The sequence below is a fragment of the Lissotriton vulgaris genome, chromosome 1_1, assembly GCF_964263255.1.
Source record: "Lissotriton vulgaris chromosome 1_1, aLisVul1.2, whole genome shotgun sequence".
Lineage (NCBI taxonomy): Eukaryota > Metazoa > Chordata > Amphibia > Caudata > Salamandridae > Lissotriton > Lissotriton vulgaris.
The window spans coordinates 766,669,703-766,692,021 of NC_141685.1; the positions used below are offsets into that span (position 1 = coordinate 766,669,703).

A 22,319-nucleotide genomic window follows, 5' to 3' on the forward strand; every position below is an offset into this window, starting at 1 on the left:
CAGAGACTTCGCGTATGTCCTTCTTGGGGCGATTGATCCGAGAATAACGAATGATCACGATAGACACCTTCTAGACCTCATGCTCACACTTGCCTGTAAGGTCGTCCTGAGTAAATGGAAAAGTGCTTCGGACGTTTCCTTCAAAATTTGGCAGGAATGGCTGTCTTCACTGAGGGGGGCAGATAATGACGTCCTTCACTCATCTCCTTGGCGAAAACCCCATACCAGACTCTGGAGCTTACTTGATTCTTTAGAGCTGTGTTATGACTCACCTTAGGCGCTTTTGGCGTTAAAACTCCTGTTCACACTCCGTCATTGGTATTATAATGGGCTCTTCCTCCCGAGTTACGACTTCGCTGTTCTGTTTTAAGCTTACTGTCTTCTGTCCTGGTGCTGCTGTCTGACTTCCCTTTCCTCCTTTCCCCTCTGCCTTCCCTTTCCTCCTTTCCCCTCTGCCTCCCTCCCTCAGCCACTCCCTTGTCTTGCCTATCTCCGTATCTCTCTCCTCTCTTGCCTCTCTCCCCCTTTCTTGCTTTCCATCCGTTACACAGGATTGACATATTATGCAGGGCCGCTATGTACAATTGCCATCGCTTGTAATTTTCCATCATTGTTTGCTACGCCTTTCTCCTGCGTGTTATGTATCCTAACTGTTTTACTTTTGTGATGATATCTTATGTATTCATTCATGCATTATTTTCTGTCTCTTTTAATTCTTATTGGTTATTTATTTTATTTCCTGTATTTCTTTGGTATTTTCCTTGTATTATTTGCATTCTCCAATAAAAAAGATTTGAAATCAAAAAGAAGCAATGACTGTGTTGAGGAAGGCAGAAATCTTCAATAGGTGTGCCAAGGTGATGTTAGAGGAGAATAAAGAGAGCAAGGAGATGTGTGTGGTGAGTGGAAAGAAAAGTTGTAAAGTAAGAAAAGCTCAGAAAGTAATGTCTTGAAAACTGGGTTTCTCAGCAAAAAATACAAATTAAAGAGTTGGAAACATAGTACTTTGACTTGCACCAGATGTGATAGTCAGGAACAATCGGCAAATAGCAGGAAATGTAGGGTGCGAGATCAGAAGTGTTTTAAATGTGGCTTAGTAGTACATTTTTCATGGACATGCAAAAGGAGGGACAGAGGGAAGAAGATACAGTGCATGTCTGAATACCAGAAGGAGTCCATGTCGGATTAGGATCAGATTGGGGTGGAGGAGTGTATTCTAAGGGGTAAGGGATACTATTTTAGATGTAACAATGTGCTCATGGAGTAAACCAAAGGGTGAGGTGGTGGCTGCAGGTATTCCTGTGATCTTGGTTGCAGATTTGGGGTCACCCTACACCATCATTAATCAGGACATGCAGAAAGATACATTTGAAGGAGCCATTGTGAAAGAGTTGAAAAATCCAAACATACAAGACAAAATCCTTAGAGGGGAGGCTATACCCATGGTGAGGTATAGGGAGGTGTCTTTTAGGTTTAAAGGACGTTTTGCGAATAGGAAACTGTTTGTGGCGGAATATGGCCCGTGCGTGGTAGGATGGATGGACCAAAAGAGTGTTGGACATTATACTGAATACTGAAAGAAAGGATCAAGTGTCATTAATTGATGAGTGTGACAATGTGGGTGAAGCTGTATGTGAAGAGGTTCCAGAGGTGTTCTTGGCAAAAATTGGAATGATAAAAGGTTTCAGGCACAGCATTGTGCTTAAGGAGAATGTGGTCCCAGTAAAATACAAAGTAAGAAATGTGCCTTTTGTGGTCAGGAGTGAAATAGAAAAATAATTAATAAGACTTGAGTAGGCCAGAATGATTGAAAGCATTGAATCTTCAGAGTGGAAGTATACATTGGTAATAGCCAGAAAATCTAATGGCAAGATCAGTCTATATGTTGATCTGAGAGGGGAGAACAAGCATATTCAGGTGGATAAATGCTTGTTGCCAAAGATCAATGAGTTGTTGGCGAAAACAAAGAATATGAAGTGGTTCTCGATGCTGGATCTTTCAGCAGCTTACCACCAAGCGTTGTTGCATGAAAAGAGCAGAAGGATAACAGCGGTTGTTACTCCATATGGTTGTTTCCAGTTTGCTGGAATGCTTTTCAGCCTAGTTTCTGCTGCATCAGTCTTTCAGAGGTTGATTGGAGAGATCTTGAGAGGGATTGAGGGAGTTCAGTATTTTCAGGACAATGTTTTACATATGGGAAGAAATAGAAGGGAGCATGATGAGAGATTGAGGAAGATTATTATGGTATTTTAGGTTCAAAGGTTTGGAGTCGTATGGCAGAATATGAAAAATGAAAATTTGCAAAAGACAAAGGGTATGAATGTCCAAAGCTTTTTTATGTCCGCAAACAGCTCAAATCGCAAAAATTGAAAAGAAAATCTTTCATTTTTCTTTTTGAAACGCGTCCCATTTTTCTTTAAGGGAAACAGACTGCATTCCCAAAAACACATTTCTTTATTGAAAAGCAATCACAGACATGGTGGTCCGCTGACCCCGGCAGACCTCAATTCCTGTGAGTTTTGCTATTCCCAATGGGTCGTAAACCAAGATCTACCTCATTATTATTCATGAGGAAGTTCTATTTGCGACCCACTGAGAATCACAAAATGCGTAATACACACTTTGATACATGGATGTATGCAATTACCAAATAGCGATAAGCAGAAATTCACTATTTGATAATCGCAAATGATTACCTATGTACATCTAGTCCCAAGTCACGTATTTGGGACAAGTTATTGATGGGAAAGGAATTTCCCCTAAAAAAGAGTTGGTGGTGGTGATAAGGGAAGCCCCAGCACTAGTAAACAAGGATGAGCTTTGCTCATTATTGGGGCTCGCAGAGTATTACTCCAAGTTCGTAAATCATTTTGCATTAAAGACGCATGGTTTGAGACAGTTGTTTAAAACTCTGAGTAAATTTGCGTGGATTGAGGATTGTGGAAAACAATTTCAGAACATTAAGGATGATATATGCAAAGCGGCATCTATTCATGGGTTTGACCCAACTTTACAAAGCATGATAACTGTTGATGCGAGCGAGAGGGTTCTGGGTGTGGTACTTGCACAAACGGATGAGCATGGAGGTGAGTGTGTGATTGGGTCAGCATCCTGTAGCCTTAACCCCGCTGATGAAGTATACTCTGTAATTGAAAGGGAATTGCTTCCTTGTGCATGGAGCATGGAGCATTTCAGGTCATTTGTATGGGGCACTGAATTTGATGTAAGGGCGGCCCATAAAGCACCAGTCAACTTCCTCACTACTGGCGGCGCTCTGACGGCATCCACCAGAATTTACTCCGTTTTCCATGAGGTTACAAGATTTAGATTATCAGATATAGTACCTACTGGGAGTGCAGAATAAAGTGGCAGACTGCTTAAATCGTATACCTTTATCTATTACAGAACTACTGTGGAGTGAGTGGACTGAATTTCAGGTTGCGTATGTGGATGATGAAGGGTTGGACTTTATTGGGAAGGAAGAATGGAAGGACGCTTATGAGAAGAATGAGATACCATGTAAGGGAAAATAATGTGTCCAGGAAGAATGGGATGGGGGCAGTACGAGTTGTCTGGATGTTATATAGGGATTCTGAGAGTTCAGAAATGAGCTGGGGTGGAGCTGGACGGTATGATAAGGCGTGGAAGGATAGTTTCCCCATTTTGTTTGAAGAGAAAAATGTTGGATTTGTATCAAATGGGGCATTTTGCTATTATGAGAACAAAAGGGAGAGTGAAATCTTTGAACTGATGCCAGGACTGGATCTGGAAATAGAGAGAGCTGTAGTAAGTTGTGTGCAGTGTGCCAATTTGGACAAGACTGTGTAAACTGCGAAACCGGCTTTGAGTCAAATTGATTGTCCTAAAATGGTTTGGAAAATGTAGACAGTGGATTTTGTGGGTCCAGTCCAAACCATGATGGGGAGAGTAATTATATCATTGTTTAGATAGATTATTTTAGTACGTGGGTAGAACTGGATATTATACAGAAGGCAGATGCAGAGACTTTGGTAACATTTTTGGATGCCAAATTCTTAAGAGAGGGTTTGCCAAAGAAGCTGTTGAGTGATAATGAACCTCAGTTTAAAGCTGCAGTGGCTGAGGAGTTTCTTGGGAGGAATGGAGTGAAATGTGTTCACTTTGGTTTATCATCCAGCCGGTAATGGAGCAGTGGAGTGATTTAGCGGAGTGATTAAAGGAACAGTTCAGATTCCTAGTGGGAATGGAAAAAGATGGAAAGTTGAGATGAAATTGTCGTGGATGTATCGTCCAATGCTTTCACTCATGGGCTATAGTTTGTTTCTCCCAATGCAAGGAAGAGAGCTGTATATGAAGGACAGTTTAGGATGGATGGATAGTGCAAGGTAAGTAGAGTGGTCGCCGGAGAAAGTTAAAGAAACATTCTGATGGCTGAAAGTGTGTACAAACACTATTTTGATGCTAAGAAAGTAACTAGGGTGGAGAAGTGTATGGAAGGTGATTGGGTGAAGGTCAGGAAAGTGGGCAAGGAACCTAAGGGTGAGACTGTGTATTCAGGATCATTAGGAGTGGTGGAGTGTATGAAAAACTTGGGGAAGGGTAAATGATAACCATGTATGGCACATGAGTCCGATGGCAAAATGCAAGGAGATAAAAAGAGTGCAGAAACGAAGTGAGGAAGATGTGTTTCTTGAAGATGATTGGTTGTGGGATGAGAATTTAATGGTGGAGCAGGATGGTGGAATTGACACATCTGAAGAAACACAAGAGGTCCCTGGGGGGAGGATGGTGTCAGGATGGAAAGAACTGAGAGGTTGGGTAGGATCATTCGAATTCAGGCTAAAATAAAAGTTTTTGTATTAAAATAGGGTAGAATCATCCATACTCTGGCTAAACTAAAATATTTTGTATTAAAATAGGATGTGCGTTATTGGTGTTCACCAACAATATGCCATGCATAAAATTTGATCTTTGTTTTTGTTTTTTTTTGCTTTAAGTGGAGCCACAAGGTGACTTCTCAAAAAATATTTGGAAGATACACAGTTCTACATTATGAGTGAATGCGCAAAAAAGCTCTATTGCCTTAATTTTCTCTCTTAAGAAATGTAAAACTAACTTCCCACCTGAAGGACTGGGAGCCTTCTGACAGGTTGAGGGTCCCAGCAATGCAGGTGCTGCAAGTGTTATGCTCCTGGCTTTGTTGGCGCTGGAAAGGCTTAACTGTGACAATTAAATAACAGTTTGCACGAAATCCTCTGAACTCTTATTAACACATTAATTATCCCCCTATTTGCTTTAAAAACAGAAATATTGTAGATTGTGTTAACATAAATAAAATAATGTTGACAGGTCTACATTTAGGATTTGTTCCTTTAGGATTGTTTTTCGAAGGTAAAAGAAAGTACCTGATTTTTATGATGTTTCTGGTTTTTTTTCTGTCTTGGCATTAAAATTCCATTTAGGCAGCTGATACTAATCAGGCAGAAACCTTAACCTCACCTAGTGCATACAATGACGGCCCTGAGATCACTCATTTATGTAGGTTCAGAATTCCTAAAATGGCAGATGCATTGTGACCTCGCACTAGGATTTCCATAACTCAGCAGACACTCTTTTTATTTGTGGATGGAGTTTTATAACATGGAAAGATGCTATTAATTCATTATATAGTCAGGATAGGTCAGAATGAAAAGATATAATGAAGCGTTTAGCGTTTTTTAACTATTTGTTATGCTTAACTTGAGAGCGATAGGGAGGTAGGTCATCTGAGCCTCAAATACTTGTGAGGTCATTCAGTCAAATGAGGAATGGCCCATGTAGATTTTTTCCGGAAATTTTGTTTATATGAAAAGATGAAGTGCAACCTGCAAGAATGATACATTTCCAGAAATATTTTTAACTGCTTTCGAAGTTTATTTTTATAAAATGTCTCCCCATTGTTATATATCAAATTTGCCTATGTAGTCACAAAGTCAATGCACATAGTGATGTCACTTCCTCTGACGCACAGAGGGTAACAAATATTTAACTAGTAACAGGTGCTTATCTAAGTCACTCCAAATTAAATCAAGGCTTCCTTGCAGCAGAAAGGCTTTTTATGTCTGGTGTTAGCCAAGACCTTTTGATTTCACTAAAATTGTATTTAAAATATACTTACTCAAATGGGCTTTCAGTCATCATTCTTCATCCATTTGTCTGTTGTTGTGTCATTCACATCATACTTCTGTTCACTACACCATACAGAGAGGCAATGGATCAGCCTACTTCACCCACTGGTTAACTTCACTTTGAGTGACTGCATTTTGTTCTTTCAGAATGAGCACATCTGCACACAAGGTAGTTCTCTTCAGTCCCAGTATTTTTGTTTTACTTCATAATGACTTTAGTGTTATCTTTGTGTTTACAGCCTAAGGTGAAAGCAGGACCATTCTACCAGATGTGAGAACAGGCCACATTCCAGGCTTAATCAGTTCCTGTCTCCTGCCAATGCTGTTGTAAATTCCTTTTAAAAGTGCACTTTGTTTATCTGACTGCTGGTATTTCACAACAGAACAGATTGTTTCTATTTGAAACTGTTCTGTAGTAAGTTATTCTCTTTTCATTATGAATGCAGTACTCAAACCAAATGCTTCAATAATATACATGTGAAGTCATAAGCAATCAATTCCTCAGAACATGTTTATTCTGGACTCAATTTCACCAGTGGTTCCTCAATAAATTTGGCCCAGAAAGGAAAATCAACCTTTATCATGTTTATCATCATAAGCTTTTATTCGATACGCAGAGATATCTTATAAGCACATACATAATACAATCAATACAAATATACAAAAAGTTTTATGCCATAAGAAGTCAGTAGAAATGTTAGAATATTAACAAGTAATAAAAGGGTGTAAGGTCCATTAATAAATTAGCTAAAACAGGGATTAAACAGCTACTGACAATCTCTTACATCGAATAAGCCAAAACTGCTTTAGAAATTTAGCTATTCCACAGACTATGGGGGGGGAAGTGTCCGTACTTAGGATACGCAAGGCTACTAAGTGACTGCGTGTGCCCATGTTACGGCAGAGTGGTTTCAGCCAAAAGCTCCTAGGCCTTGCATAATCCGGGCATTCAAATAAAACGTGCGCAATAGACTCAATCTTACTCGGGCAACATGCACAGTTGGGAGAAGTGCGATCCGCTGTTGACCATTTCGATACCAGGGCACCTAACGGGAGGGAACCAACTCTAAATTTAAAGTAAAGAGCACGGTCAAAGGGGAGAGTGATCAGGTCCAGGTAAGGTTCAATGGCCACAATGTCTTTAATTTGTAAAAAGGTGGCAGTGGACCTGCAGTGATTGGAACTAGAGATTAGACGCTCTACAGTCCATTTCCAAAAAAGCGCCTTGACAACTTCTTTTGGAGGGGCTGAGCGGGATGACCAACAATCCCCTAGTCCTATATTCTCCAACAGCTTTTTGGTGTCCTTTAACCATTTTATCTTGGCCCAACCCCCCTGGCTCATTATGTCTCTCAGGGCATCAGCATAGGATTTTAGTTCTTCGCACCTCCAGATCCGTGTCCACAACAAGAGCGGGCGAAGCTGGGCCTGATCTTTAATGTTTTTACATCCCGTGTCCATCCTCACAGGTACTGACGGTGTGCTCAGAGGAACAGCGATGAAGGATTTTAATAGCTTGCTCTCAGCAGTAACTAGGGCATCCAGACGGCAGTGGCCCCACAGTTCTGCCCCATACAAGGCTGATGTCGCTACTTTGGCCTTGTAGATGTCGAGTACTGGGGTAAGTGATCTCCTAGTAGAGGCCCTGTATTCCCTCATGAGAGCTCCTCCAACTCTCCTGTGGTTAAGGACCATTTTTTCAATGTGGTTTGCCCAAGTCATCCTGTCCGTAATCCGAATGCCAAGGTAGTCGAATTCGGCTACTTTCTCCAGGGGAATAGAGTTGAGTGTAGGTGGGCGGCCCAATTTTTTAGGTGGGTTAACAACTAGGTATTTTGTTTTGTCCACATTTATTGTTAGCCCTTTTGCAACACAGAACTCCTGAAATCGTGTTAGAAGTTTCTGTAGTCCTTGTGGGGTCTTCGAAATCAGGAGCGTGTCGTCCGCAAAAAGCAGGGTTGGGATACGGACACCTCCAAGACAGGGGGCGTCGGCTGGTTCTTGTTGAAGGTGTTTTACCACCCCATTCAGATATAACGAGAATAGGGTGGGTGCCAAGACGCAACCCTGTCTTACGCCCCTAGACACTGGTATTTTTTCCGTGAGCTCTCCGTTATTACCCCAGCGGACCTGTGCAAAAGTGTGGGCATGAAGGCTTATAAGAAGGGACAAGATGTAAGGTGGTAGCCCCAACTCACAAAGGACCCTCCAGAGCTCTTCCCGGGGAACTAGATCAAAGGCAGTCCTCAAGTCTATAAAGGCCAAGTAAAGACTACCCTTGCCTAGTTCCACCACCTTCCACCCCAAAAGGGACAACCTAAACACCTGCTCTATAGTCCCCATACCAGCCCGGAAACCTGCCTGAAAGTCTGATAGGATTTTATTCTCCTCCACCCAATGGAGGATCCTACCAAGGATAGCTTTGCCAGCTATCTTTTGGGTGGAGTCTATCAGACTTATTGGGCGATAGTTACCCGGGGTTTCCCTGCACCCTTTTTTATAAATGGGGACAACCACCGCCCCCTTCCAGGATTCTGGTACTGCTCCTCCCCTCATGATATCATTTAGGAGAGCTGCTATGATCCTTCCCCATTCCGCTGGGTAAGCCCTCATCAAATCACCCGGAAGGCCGTCCGGGCCCGGTGCCTTGCGTGGTGCCACCCAGCCTATAACACCCTCAATCTCTAAGGGGGTGAAGAGGTCATAGGCATGAGGTTCGATTGCTAGTGTGAGTTCCATCCCCACAGACAGTTCCCCATCTGGTGGGAGGTATAAAGACCCAAAGTGTTTTGCCCAACTTTGAGGCGGGATGCTGCAGGGTCTCATGGCTGCATTGGATTTGCTCCGTTTCCTTATGAGATTCCAAAACACCCCTGAATCCCTAATTTTGCTAGCCTGGAGTAGGTCTTCCCAGTAATTTTCTTCCCACTCCCTTCTAGCCAAACTAAGGGTCTTTTTGTAAGCCTTCCTAGCTTCCTGGATCACACTTTGGGATTTAGATTTAACTGCCTCAACTAGCTTTGCCTTATGAATCCTGCATGCTTGGGTATACCACCCCTCAACAGATTTTTTAGCTCCTGTATTGCCCGGCTTTTTAGAGTACAGGGTAAACACGTTGGCTAGGGCTTCAATCAGGGAGAGAAATAACCCACTCACTTTACCCACCCCTTCTAGCGAGGATTCCAGAGATGTTACCGCGTGGTTTAAATGGGATTGAATTTCCCCAACCTTCGCCTCGGATAGGACCAGTTTCGCCCATTTAATTCTTCTACCACATGGGGAGACTTCAGATTCATCTAGTGGTACGAGTGCCTCTTTAATGTTGGCCTTCCTTAGGGGTTGCCACCATTGTTCCATTTCATGTTTATTTTTAAGCTCTTGTTACACTCTTTTTGTTTATTTCCTTCTTTCTTCTCACTTCTTTATCTCTTTGTTTCTTTTTTCAAGCTTTCTTTACCTCTTGCCCTCTTTCTTTCCATATTTCCATTTTCTTTCTTTCTTTCTTTCTTTCTTTCTTTCTTTCTTTCTTTCTTTCTTTCTTTCTTTCTTTCTTTCTTTCTTTCTTTCTTTCTTTCTTTCCATCTTTGTTTCTTTTCTTATTCCTTCCCTCTTTATTTTTCTTTCTCTCTTGCCTTTTTTCTTTCCATCTTTTAATTTCCCTTGTCTTTTCCTTCTTCTTTTCTTCTTTCTTTCTTTCCATCCTTCTTTCTTCCATTCATTCTACTTTGCCTTTTCTCTTTTCTCTTTCAGTTTTTTTGATTTTCTTAATTATTTTATTTCCTTTCCTCTCCTTTTCATTCCTTCATTTTTGTTTGTCTTGCCAAACTGCTGAACTTCACTCTACTGGATTTCTGCTTTGTTGTACTGAACTGCTGCCTGCCTGGGTGAGCAGGACTGGATCTGCATCACTTGAACACAAAACCCAAAGTGACTCCAATGGCTACCTAACTGGCCTCTTGATCTAAAGTATCACAGACATAAAAGGCTTCCAACAAGCATGCATCACCAACTGCACTCTGCTATCTGTGAGTTTGCCCTGCCTAGTTGGGCTACCCTAGTCCTGGATCTGTGGAACCGGGCTTAAGGTGCTTTACCAGCCTCTGTGGATCATGCGGAACCAACACATATCCACTGCTGCATGGATTGAACCTGTTGCAAAACTTGCAAATCCGCTTGAACCCGCATCTTCTTCTGAACCGCCGTTGTGCAACGCATCCTCAGTGCAGGCCTTCGCATTTTTCATTGAGGGCAGCCCCGACGACAATGCCCGACTCAACATCGCAGCCTCACAGCTCTTCGTAACTGATACATCACCCCGGCTACGCACCACCTCCCCAGAACTGGACTATGCATCTCAAGCCCCATCAACAGGACCCGCAATGTTGCTGCAACAGGACTTCACATTGGGTCTGCTACATGGCGTATCCTTGACATAAATCCTTGCAACACTCTGCAACCACGGTTTAAGGTTCTTTGTTCAGTAGTCTAACTGGGTCCCTGTAGCCGGCATGTGTATCCTTTGAACCCATCTTTCTCCTGAGAAACCTCTCCCCCTTTCCAGAGAGCTCCCTGGCACACTCCCTAGAATATGTGTGAACTGAGCAGGACACCTCTGCTTTAAATGTGACGCATGTTAGAACCATGTATATATGTGGGAGAATATTACTGTAACTTAGCCTTATTGGTTTATCTTTCTCTTACTGACTTTTACAGTTTTATCTTTTATGTTACTGTTTGAAGATAGAATTTCTGATTTATAGATCCTCTCCAGATCTACTAAAATCTTTCAGATACATTTCTGACTGTATTTTGTCTCTTTTTTCAGGTAAAAAAACTTTACAATTAAAAATCATATCTGTCCCTCTGTAGACCGTAGTTTGATGTGTCAAAGCGTTTACTCAGAAGCCTTTCTATCCCCCAGTTCACCAAAAACAAAGGCAGCGATAGCCGGATCCATGTCTTAAAGCGTGTTGTGAACCATGTGTCCCAAGGATAGCCACCTTCAGAGAGACGGCTAATCACCCAGGCTCCTCTGTTGCTGCATGTGCTTCATCATAGTTGGCTTGAACTTGTGGCTACGTTCTGATACGGTGCAACCAGATATCCATAGTTGGCACTTTTTGGAGCTATTGTATCTAAAAGCTTTCAAATTCAATATCTCCGGGTGTATGATTAAAGTTTTGTAATTTTGGTCTTGCTTCATTTACGAGAAATCACTCTGTTGTTCTAAAACTGTGGTGTGTTTTTACTGTGTGGCACAAATACTTTAAACATTGCCTCTAAGTTAAGCCTGATTGCTCAGTGCCAAGCTACCAGGGGGATGAGCACACGTTAATTTGGGATTTGCTTGTGCCTTACCCTGACAAGGATTGTGGTTGCTACTTGACCAGAGCTCTTACCCTAGAAAACCAACAACATCATTTCTAACAAAAAGTATGGAAGGATATATTTGTAAAGGATTTTGATGAAGATCTGGAACCACCATACACATCTCAGAAGAGAGCTAGAGAGCATCCTCCTATAGACATTCTCCCAATTTCTAGCGGGACAGAACAGAGAATGAATAGGTTTGATAGAGGCATGTTACCCTTGAAGTTAGTGTCAGAATAGAGATGTGCCCTCTAGCCTGTCCTTATAAGTGGTATCACTGTGTACCACCTGTGGCATTAACATATGATTGTAGCAGGCTATCTTGTTTTGATGTATATTGTTTGTCTTGCATTGTCTTATAACACCCTGACTGGTATGACAAGGAAAGAGAGACACAGAGACAAACTGACAGAGGGTTACTAGCATTAATCCTTAAATAAGTCCTGGACCACGAGAGGCCAATAACAGTGGGTTCAAACATTCTGATGTAGAACAGGGTGCAAGGACATTATATCATTTTTAGAACACCTACATAACAATTAACCATACCAGTGACACCCTAAATTAAAGGGATACTGGTGGGCAGCCACCCATGAGTAAGGGGGACTGGATACTTTGTGGTTCTTATGTATGACTAGGACGTAGGTATCCTTTGAACCCATCTTTCTCCTGAGAAACCTCTCCCCCTTTCTAGAGAGCTCCCTGGCACACTCTCTAGAATATGTGTGAACTGCGCAGGACACCTCTGCTTTAAATGTGATGCATGTTAGAACCATGTATATATGTGGGAGAATATTACTGTAACTCAGCCTTATTGGTTTATCTTTCTCTTACTAACTTTTACAGTTTTATCTTTTATGTTACTGTTTGAAGATAGAATTTCTGATTTATAGATCCTCTCCAGATCTACTAAAATCTTTCAGATACATTTCTGACTGTATTTTGTCTCTTTTTTCAGGTAAAAAAAAACTTTACAATTAAAAATCATACCTGTCCCTCTGTAGACCGTAGTTTGATGTGTCAAAGCGTTTATTCAGAAACCTTTCTATCCCCCAGTTCACCAAAAACAAAGGCAGCGATAGCCGGATCCATGTCTTAAAGCGTGTTGTGAACCATGTGTCCCAAGGATAGCCACCTTCAGAGAGACGGCTAATCACCCAGGCTCCTCTGTTGCTGCTAATGAACACCTGGAAGACAAATTAGCCATTCACCATTCATCACTGGGTATTTTTTCAATTAATTCCAATTTGTCTTGCTTTGGCTGACAACCTTTTTGCTTTGTTAATGCTTGTTTTGTTATGGTTTTACAAAAACTTTGTTTTTGGGGGAACTACTAGGCCATTGTAAATATATAATAAAACATTGGCTAAAACCAAAAATATTTTTTGTTCTCAAGAAGCTCACTTTGCTGTAGTAGTCTCTTGCATTGAAGGTAACAATGTTGTGAAGATTACAATACAGTTATTCAAAGTGAAGTCAGCCAAAGACTAACGTAGGTTGACCGACTGCTCCATGCTGTAAGCAACATTAGGCAGAAAATAATGTGAATGATACAACAACAGCCCGATAGATGAGGAGAGTTAGCTGAAAGCCCCCAAAGAGAGGTATACAACATATAATTTAAATAAAATTCAAAAGGTCTTGGCTCACTTAATTCATAAAAAAGATTGCTGTTAGCATACAATGATGTAAGAAATATAGAATTAAATGTACGACGAATAAGTGTACTTTGCAGATGTAAAATATATCCTCAGCATTCCAAAGCAGGATAATGGTTTCACACAAATAGTAAAAAGAAAGAAGGTGAGACTAAAACATGCCTGTGAGCTTCTCAAAGATGTGACTGACATTCTTCAAAACCATTGGATGAATGCTCTTGAATCAAAGAAGCCAAAGGCTTGAGGAGGCTGCACAAAGAACTTAAAGTATACCCAGAATACAGTATGTTTGCCATGAATAGTGCAAGCACTGTTATACATCAACCCTAAAAAATGGGGAAAAGAATTCACTGTGATATCCCTGTCAACACCAGAAAGAGCGTCACTCAGGCTCCGTTGCCAGCCAACTCAACTACAGCAATGCACTCTACACCAGCATCGCCACCTAGCTCCTCAGAAGACTCCAGACCATACAGAATGCTGCAGCTGGTCTCATCCTGGACTTCCCCAAACAGACCCACATCACTAACATCTCAGTAACCTACACTGGCTCCCCATCAAGAGGAAATGCCAGTTCAAGATCCCCATGTATACCTACAAAGCCTGCATGATCAAGAACCGGCCTACAGCAACCACTGACTGCATCTACCTGCTAGACACCTGCGCTCCTCCTTACTATACCTTGAGCACCGGCTGAACCCATCACAGCCACAGCGGTGGGCTTTTTGGTTTGCTAATAACTTTGACGTCGTTCACAAACATTTCAAAACTACTATGCACCTGAGTTCAGCTGCTTTGTGGAAAATGTTGGGGTGATTCCTCAAGCAGGGGTCGTGAAAAAAGGGGGGAGGGTGTTCCAAAACACATTTTCTCCATGCTATTTCCAATAGGGATTTTAAACATGACTACAGTCCAAATTGCTTAACAGAATTGGACCAAATTTAGCAGAAAGCTAGCTCATGGTCCAGAATAGGCTCTTATTGCAATTTGGTGCAAATCAATTAAATAGTTTTGGAGTTCTTAAAGGAAAAATAAATATAGATATCCAGGCCCGCAAATCGTCCTCCGATCTGACAGATCTCATGGTAAGATCTATCTGACGGTCAACACTTCAACCAAGAAATGTTGGTAGTCATCTTGGGGCTTAGAGACTGAGCCAGAGTACCAGAAAACTGAAACAAAACAGAAGAGGGCAGGGTAGAAGTTCCCTGACCAACTAGGCCTGGTGGTGGGGTCTCAATGTCTTTTTTCGAAATTGGGGTTGATCCACGAATCTCTGTAAGTTTTTTTTTTCTTTTAAAACAAGCCTTAACTCCTGGCTATTTTTTAAACTTTAGCCCAGGGGCAAATGAAAATAAGAATATTGGGGAGAGGGGCACACGTGGTCCCTTTTCCCATGGCTAATTTTAGGCAAGGCCTATGACAAGGAGAGGGGGTGGTGCAGACCCCCCCCCCCCCGGCCCTCTTCAGCCCTGTGGACCACCACCTCCCATGGCAGTCACTGCAATTTGAATGGAAGAGAGCTGTGCCGCCGTCCTCCTGGAGCCATTATTGGCCCTGGGGATCACCACCCCCCCCCAGAGCCAGCTCCCTATGTCCCTAGGTGCCCACACTCAGGACATTATTGTTTGCTTTTTGCTTGGTTGGAGCTGAGCAGGAGGAAACAGTAATTCCACTCCTAGCAGTTTGAAGGAGGAAAACTGCTCCCACCTGTTGGGAGCAGACTTTGAATCTGTTAACCTGGCCCACTGTAAAGGAGGCAGGAAAACAGATGAAAAAATTGCATTGCACGCAGAGAGAGAGGATTGCTTGCTGCTCCCTGCATGCGGGAGCACTGCTGGCTCCTGCTGACTGCAGGGGCATTAAGGTCCCCCCCCCCCCATGGACCCCAACAGTGCACACTAAGTGCCTTGCGTGGGGCCAGGGCACCCACCATGATCGGCCCAGGCAGGGGAGCCACTTGGCCACCATTCCCTTGAACTAATTGGCTGAGCTCTGGGGATGGGACCACAGTCCGAAATTTGCCCGTGTAGGTGGATCATTTTTGGCTGTTTTCTGCCAGGTATATGAGAGTAAGCTAAGGAATCTCCGAAGCCTTCCTGGGCCTGTCAGAGTACATTCAAAGGGGTTTCTGAAGTGTGGATGATGCTCTCTGAAGGATATCTGCTTGTGCATAAACTCTGAGATATAGCTGGCCTCTTTGAGGGTGAGAAAGGGGTCTTTTGTATTCCTCCAGGAGCTGTCTGAGTAGACACTGATGGTCTCTTAGAACTATGGCAATGGTCTCAGACCTCAAGAGCAAGAGATGTGAAATGCCCACAATTTTCCTATTTCGTTCCTATGACAAATGAAAACGCCTCTTTTCTGTACCTTTGCAGCCACCCGACTGATCTCCGTTGCGATATCCACTCCACTGTTGCCGACGCCCACCAGGAGCACCTTCTTCCCCTGGAACCCATCCGGGTGCTTGTATTCTCGGCTGTGGAAGTACTTGCCCTTAAATCGCTTGATCCCTGTGGGATCAAAAAAAGAGAAACATTAGAAGTTTGCAAAGGACAATAAGCTGTGATTGGTTGTGGATTGGTAATGAATTTGTTTTTGCAACAATTCAACTACTTTTGGTCAAGATGCCTTACAACATCAAATATTACACAGGCACATGGTAGCATCAAAACAACCATATTCTTAAGTGTCATTGTGAAAAGCTTGCTTGCTATATGTGCACAGGTATGGCACCGTGCACCAATCTAGACAACCCATACAGTGATTTTAGTGGTCTTAGACAATCTTAGAAGCTCTCTAAGTGGTAGCTGTAGAGAACAGCCTTCAGGCTTCGTCCAGAAGGAGTGTAAAGCAGCTTGTTGTAACAGAACATAATCTTATTTGTTTATATTAAGTGAAATAGACCCACACAGAGTATTCATAACAATATGTATTTATTAAAAGACACTCACTAACAGAGACAGATATCTCCTTCCCGGAGATATACACAATGCACACAATACATTGCATTCAGAACAGGTAAGAAGCACAAATACACAGTGGTCGCCAGGGCGAGACCAAACCATATACAAAAATTGTGGTATGCAAAACATGATTCAAGTCAAGAATATAGCCAGAAGATATAGAAGTGCTGGGGATCCAAGAAACCACCAAAGGTAAGTAAACAGAAACGTGTCAACAAAAGGAGGGAGTTGAAAGGGCAATATTTTACGGGGTCCAGTGTATCAGCCCTTGGACTGCAGCTACAGCTCTTTGTAAGTAAACAGAAACCCCACAGAGGTTGTGCACATAGAGGGACCATGGCGGGGAGCCCAATACAAGTCTATGGGTAAGTCACGTTGCAATATTAAAGAAGAAGGACCCTTGGGGAGGCGCTAGGGGGCGCACAGCAGAATGGCTGAGTGAACCGCAGCTCCACCGGACGACCGACATCGGGCCATATGTAACCCAGCGAAAAACGGCCGAATCTGCCACCAAATAGCGGAACCCAACGTCGGAATGTACGGCGCCACTTTCTAGATCTCCAGCGGAGGTTTGTGCTCCCTGGAAGTGAAGTAATCGCCGACTATGTGTTCAGAAGCGGACTGACGGACAACATGGCGGCTGCTGTGGGGTTTCACAGACCTCTCCCCCAGGTTGGCAAGTAGGGGTTCCTCAACAAACACTGCGGGCTCTACCGCGGACCTCGGAGGTCCTGTGTACACTGCTGCGGTCCCGTATGTCCAGACTGCACCGGGCGGTGCCCCCGGTTCACCTTGGGAGCTACCGTTACACTGCACCGTCCGCAGCCGAGGCAAGATGGCGGCACCCAGTATGTGGGGGATCGTCCAACGTGCACGGAGCTCGCTGTTGGAAGCTGGCTGGACCGCCAATGATCAGTGAGGGTAGACAGTGGGGCCCACAGCCGGGAATCCGGGTCCTTGAGGCTCATCATAAAGACAGCGAGAAGGTACACATCGGGGAGGCTTCAGTTGCGGCGATATGGTCACCTGTCTGCCTGATCAGGTCAGCACGGGCGGAGACGCTCATATTGTGGGAATCGCGCGGCGCGGTTCTCGCTGGTGAGCAGGTCGGTGGGTGCAGCGGATCTACCGGGCTGTGAGGGCTCCTGCGGACAGCGGATGGTGGCTGCTGCCTTCTGCTCAATCGATGTGTCCTAACCTACAGGGCTAAACACGGGCGGCATGCTGGGGGCCAGACCAGGGGAGACCGCTGTGTGACTGTGCCTGCCCCACCACTATTGTGATACCCCCATAGAAACACGGCCTGGGGCTCAACAGCGTAGCGTGTTCGCAATCTGATGCGTGGTGCTTCCGGGTCCCTGTCTGTAGCTGCCGCCCTGGCACCTCTGGCAACACACGGCGCCATGCTTTGACGACAAGCAGTCGGGGTGAGAGAACGGTCCGCCCCTGTGAATCCAACCTCAGATATAACAGCGTGGCCTCGCGCCGGTTGTAGCTGCTCACCATTCCGGCCACCACAACGGCGACGTCCACTAGATCGACGAGGGCCACCAAGCAGACCGCAAAAACAAGGCACACTGCGCAAGGGATGATGGTGCGGCCAGACAAACAGCAACCAAAAATCAACTTTGAAGCGAAGAAAACCCCTAAGAAGAACTCGGGCCAAATGGCGGAGGGTGGTGGATCACCCGAGGTGGCGCCCAACAATAACATGGAGAAAATACTCCTGGCCATTCAGTCCAATCTGCAGGACATTAACGGGAAGCTGGATCACCTAACATGCAGAATGGATGGCATGTCGGACAAGATTGAGAAACATGGAGAGCGTCTAGATGCAGCGGAGGCCAGGATTTCGGAAGTCGAAGACGAGTCACGGACCACTACTGCCAAGTGTGGCGGCATGGTGCGGGTTCTGGAAGTCATCCGTGCGAAGGAGGAAGAGTTGGAAGCACGCTCGAGACGCAATAATGTGCGTATCACGGGCGTTCCAGAATCGACCAACACGGGACACATGGAGCTGTTTGTAGAACACCTGTGCACAGAACTATTTGGCGCAGAAGCTCTCTCCTCCGTCTTCATAGTCGAGAGGGCGCATAGATCTCTGGCGTCACATCCTCCACCGGGTGCTGCGCCACGACCCATCGTGGCGAGGATTTTAAATTATTGAGACAGAGACACCATCCTCAGGCTTGCGCGGGAGAAGGGTCCCATCACCCATCAGGGCAACAAGCTGGAATTTTATCCGGACCACACGGTCGCTGTTCAGCAGGCCAGGAAGGAGTTTGCGACAGCGAAAGCCAAGCTCAGAGATCTCCAACTGGAATACTCTATGCTATATCCGGCTCGACTACGCGTGAGGTGGGAAGGTAAGACAGTTATCCTGCCTAACCCGAAGGCTGCTCAGGAATTTATAAAGAAGATAACCAAACAAGCGAAGTTTAAAGCACGAGGGGAGCAACACGCAGACTCAGACTAAGAGTCGCAAGCGGATTCCATACACACGAGCAGTGATGGTTGGCGGTAAGACTTACATTTTGTATCGTTTTGTGGGGCCCACTCTTATTTTTAGCCCCTGGCTTGACACGTGGGGGTGTGCGACTGTTCCCTTCCCACAGTACCACTTTGCTGAGGGGCCTTAACGATCATCACGACACTTGGGGGTAAGGCACCACTGCTCCTGTTGGGGATACATCACCTCCTCCACTGAGAGTCACAAGGACTATAAGGACCTGGTATGAACATGTATGATCGTAGTATGAATCCCTCCTCTCAAAGCGAACTGTTCTCATGACACTGTCTACAAGGGACATGGGGATTGGGATGGACAATGTTACGGAGACGAACCCAATATGTTTTCTGTCACTCTCGTGCTTGGAAACAGGTGTGATCAAGGTCCTTCAATGCTGCGGACTGTTTACTCCCCCCTTTTTTGCTTTATGCTGGGCCCATGGGGCGCTGCCACACACTACAGGCATACACTGAGTGGCCACGGGGGCTGGTACAGCTACTTACTGATCTGGGTTGTGGCCTTGTTGATGGTGGATGTGTGAATCGCGCTGCTGGTGGCGCGGCATGGCCCAAGAGATTTTTGCAATGTGATGGGGGTCCGGGTGGGACGCCCTACCTGCCCTCATGTACCAGCGGTTGCTGTGGGGAGTTGCGTGGGTTGACAGGGGGGAGGAGTTGGTAACACGACCCCCAAGGTCACTGTCCAATTTTGTAAGAGCATGGGTCATAGGGTTGCTTCGCCCTTATACTTCCATAACGATTTTAGAGTCGTCCACATCCACCTGGTTGGATGTTGAGTTGTGCCCCAGGCGGACCTCCTCCAGGGTGTTCCCCAATTCAGTTACTTTCAATGGAAGGAACCACGGTTCTTTCTTTGTTCATGGGGCATTGTTGTAAGAGTAAATGGCTTCGGCAGGGTTGGGTTGCTGGAGTGGGAGGGGGTGGGAAGGACGGGGATTTTGTTACTGTTATGAGACCATCTTATGCGAAATGTACTATATGTGTGAATGCATGGCAACCATGGAGTGCTCATCTGGAAAACACTTGTATAGAACATGTCACTTCTGATTTGATGATACGGCACACGAGGACGTGGATACCTTCGAGCTACCGCTTTATGCTACAAATTGTTGAGGCGCACGTTTGCTCTGCATCACACACATTATTACCTCTACCTTACCAATGACACAGAGAGTGCATGTTACGCGAAGTAATTCTGTAAGTCTCCTCACGTGGAATGTCAGGGGCCTGGCGAACCCGAAAAAAATTAGACAGGTGTTCGCCTATCTCACAAGATACAACATAGACATCGCCTTACTGCAGGAGACACACATCGCGCCCAACACATGTCTGTCTCTGGGTACACGCTGGGCTGAATTAGTGCACTCAGCTACATACTCCTCCTATTCTACAGGGGTGCTGACGCTGATGCGTAAGGGTCTGAACTTTACTACACATAAGGTGATCCAGGACTCCAATGGCAGATACGTTATAGTAACAGGTCTTCTACGCGGGCGCAAAATAACAATTCTTCATATTTATGGGCCGAATGTGGATACACCAGGGTTCTTTCAGGAGCTATGGGGACATCTACAACAACTGTCAGACCCACACATCATATGCAGTGGGGACTGGAATGTGACACTGGCTGACAATATAGATCGCTTCGCACAATCCCATGAACCACACAAACAGGCTAGAACCAAGCTTCTCCACATGCTGCAGGACATGTCGTTAACCGACCTCTGGAGACACAAACACCCCGATTCGCCAGGCGCCACGCATATCTCTGCTATTCACAATAGTTGGTCACGCCTGGACTACTGGCTGGGCACGGATAACATCACACTATGGACACGAGACTTACAGGTCCTCCCTAGGACACTTTCGGACCATAACCCTGTGATATGTAAACTCACCATACCAGACTACACTCCACCCCCTTTCCAATGGCGGTTCAATTCACGCGCCCTAACTGATATACTCTACGCTGACACCATAAACAAGGCGATCAGGGACTACTTTCAGATAAACGAGCCAGTAACCGAGGACCCATGTTTCCTGTGGGAAGCCTTCAAGGCGACACTACGCGGTGTATGTATGAGCACCACAGTGGGCATACTTCGAGATCTTCGGCAGCAAATACGCACTCGTGAAACCCGCATGCGAGAAATGGAACGAGCTTTTGAGGTTACACAAGATGTCACGATTCTGGGCGGGCTGAGGCAGGCACAAACTGAACATCAAGCACTAGTCGATGATGAGATAAAATATTTAGACAAGAAATATTCAGCTAGGGCCTACGGTGAGGGGGGTCGTCCGGGAAGGGTGCTGGCTGCAAAAATATGCGAGGGCAGGAGTCACACAGCTATTTTGCGGGTTTAATCAGACGATGGAACGCTCCATACACAACCCACTGACATTCTGAAATGTTTTGTCGACACGTACGGGGCGCTATACAGATCCCACCCAATTGCAGCGACCGAAGAAATTGAGGACTACTTGAGAGATGTGGCGATTGCTTGGCTTTCGGATGGTCAAAGAGAGTACTTAGCCGCACCCATAACGATTGAGGAAGTCACGGAAGTGATTAAATCGTTACCGAACGGGAAAGCGCCGGGCCCTGATGGGTTCACGAATGAATTCTATAAGCATTACGTTGACACGCTGGCGCCATATCTGGCCGAGATGTACGGGGCCGCTTTTGACCGGGCAGAACTACCTCAACGCTCAGGAAAGCTGTGGTGATCGCCCTTCTAAAGCCCTTTAAGGATCCAGATTACTGCGATTCCTACAGACCTCTGTCGATGATCAATGTCGACTCCAAAATACTCGCCAAGATTTTGGCGATGCGACTCACCCCACTGATGGTTAATCTAGTACTACCCGACCAGGCGGGGTTTATACCTACTAGGTCCACATCCCACAACACCAGAACCTTATTTGCCTTGTCCCATTACCTTCAGCCCCACACGAAGGCGGTTGCGGTAATGCTGGTCGCCGCCAAGGCGTTCGATTCTATCGAATGGAGCTACTTGATTGCTATCCTACACCGCATGGGATTTCCCAAAATATTTGTCCAATGGATAACTCTAATCTACAGCAAACCTTGTGCCAGGGTCCGGATCAATGGGTACCTGTCTGAGAGTTTTGTCATCGAACGGGGCACTAGGCAGGGATGCCCACTATCGCCCCTCCTATTCGCCTTAGCCCTCGAACCTTTAGCCTGCTTGATCCACCAAAATCACAAATCGTCCGCCCTACAATTTCCTTCCAGACCACTACACATATCTCTGTACGCAGATGATATGTTACTCTATGTGCGCGACCCGGAAGTTCACTTAAACCAGCTTCTGAGGGAATATATCAAGTTTGGGGGTCACTCAGGCCTGGCCATCAACTGGTCCAAATCAAATAGTATCCCTCTCACGGACACAACATCTCCCATGCACGTCGAGTACCCATTAGAGTGGCAGTCCGACCCGATTAGGTATCTGGGGGTGATGTTTCACAGAGACCCAGAGGTGGTTATCCGTGCGAACTATGGCTGCATCATATCCAAATTAGAAGACAAAGTGAAGCGCTGGATTCAACTGCCGTTATCCCTCGCAGATCGCATTGCGATAATCAAAATGAACATCCTACCCAAATTGCTATATCTATTTAATAAT

General features: G+C 45.0%; 1 protein-coding gene across 2 annotated transcripts in view; it reads right to left on the reverse strand.

The window, feature by feature from the left end:
- Positions 1–22,319, reverse strand: part of LOC147747795 (dimethylaniline monooxygenase [N-oxide-forming] 2-like) — a 311,008-nt gene that overhangs the window by 76,139 nt on the left and 212,550 nt on the right. For both annotated transcript variants that reach the window (XM_086955925.1, XM_086955917.1), the window contains exons 5-6: positions 15,545–15,687; positions 12,507–12,703 (exon numbers count right to left, since the gene is read on the reverse strand). In XM_086955925.1, coding sequence (XP_086812051.1) covers positions 12,507–12,703; positions 15,545–15,687 — 340 coding nt within the window. The remainder of the gene's footprint in view (positions 1–12,506; positions 12,704–15,544; positions 15,688–22,319) is intronic.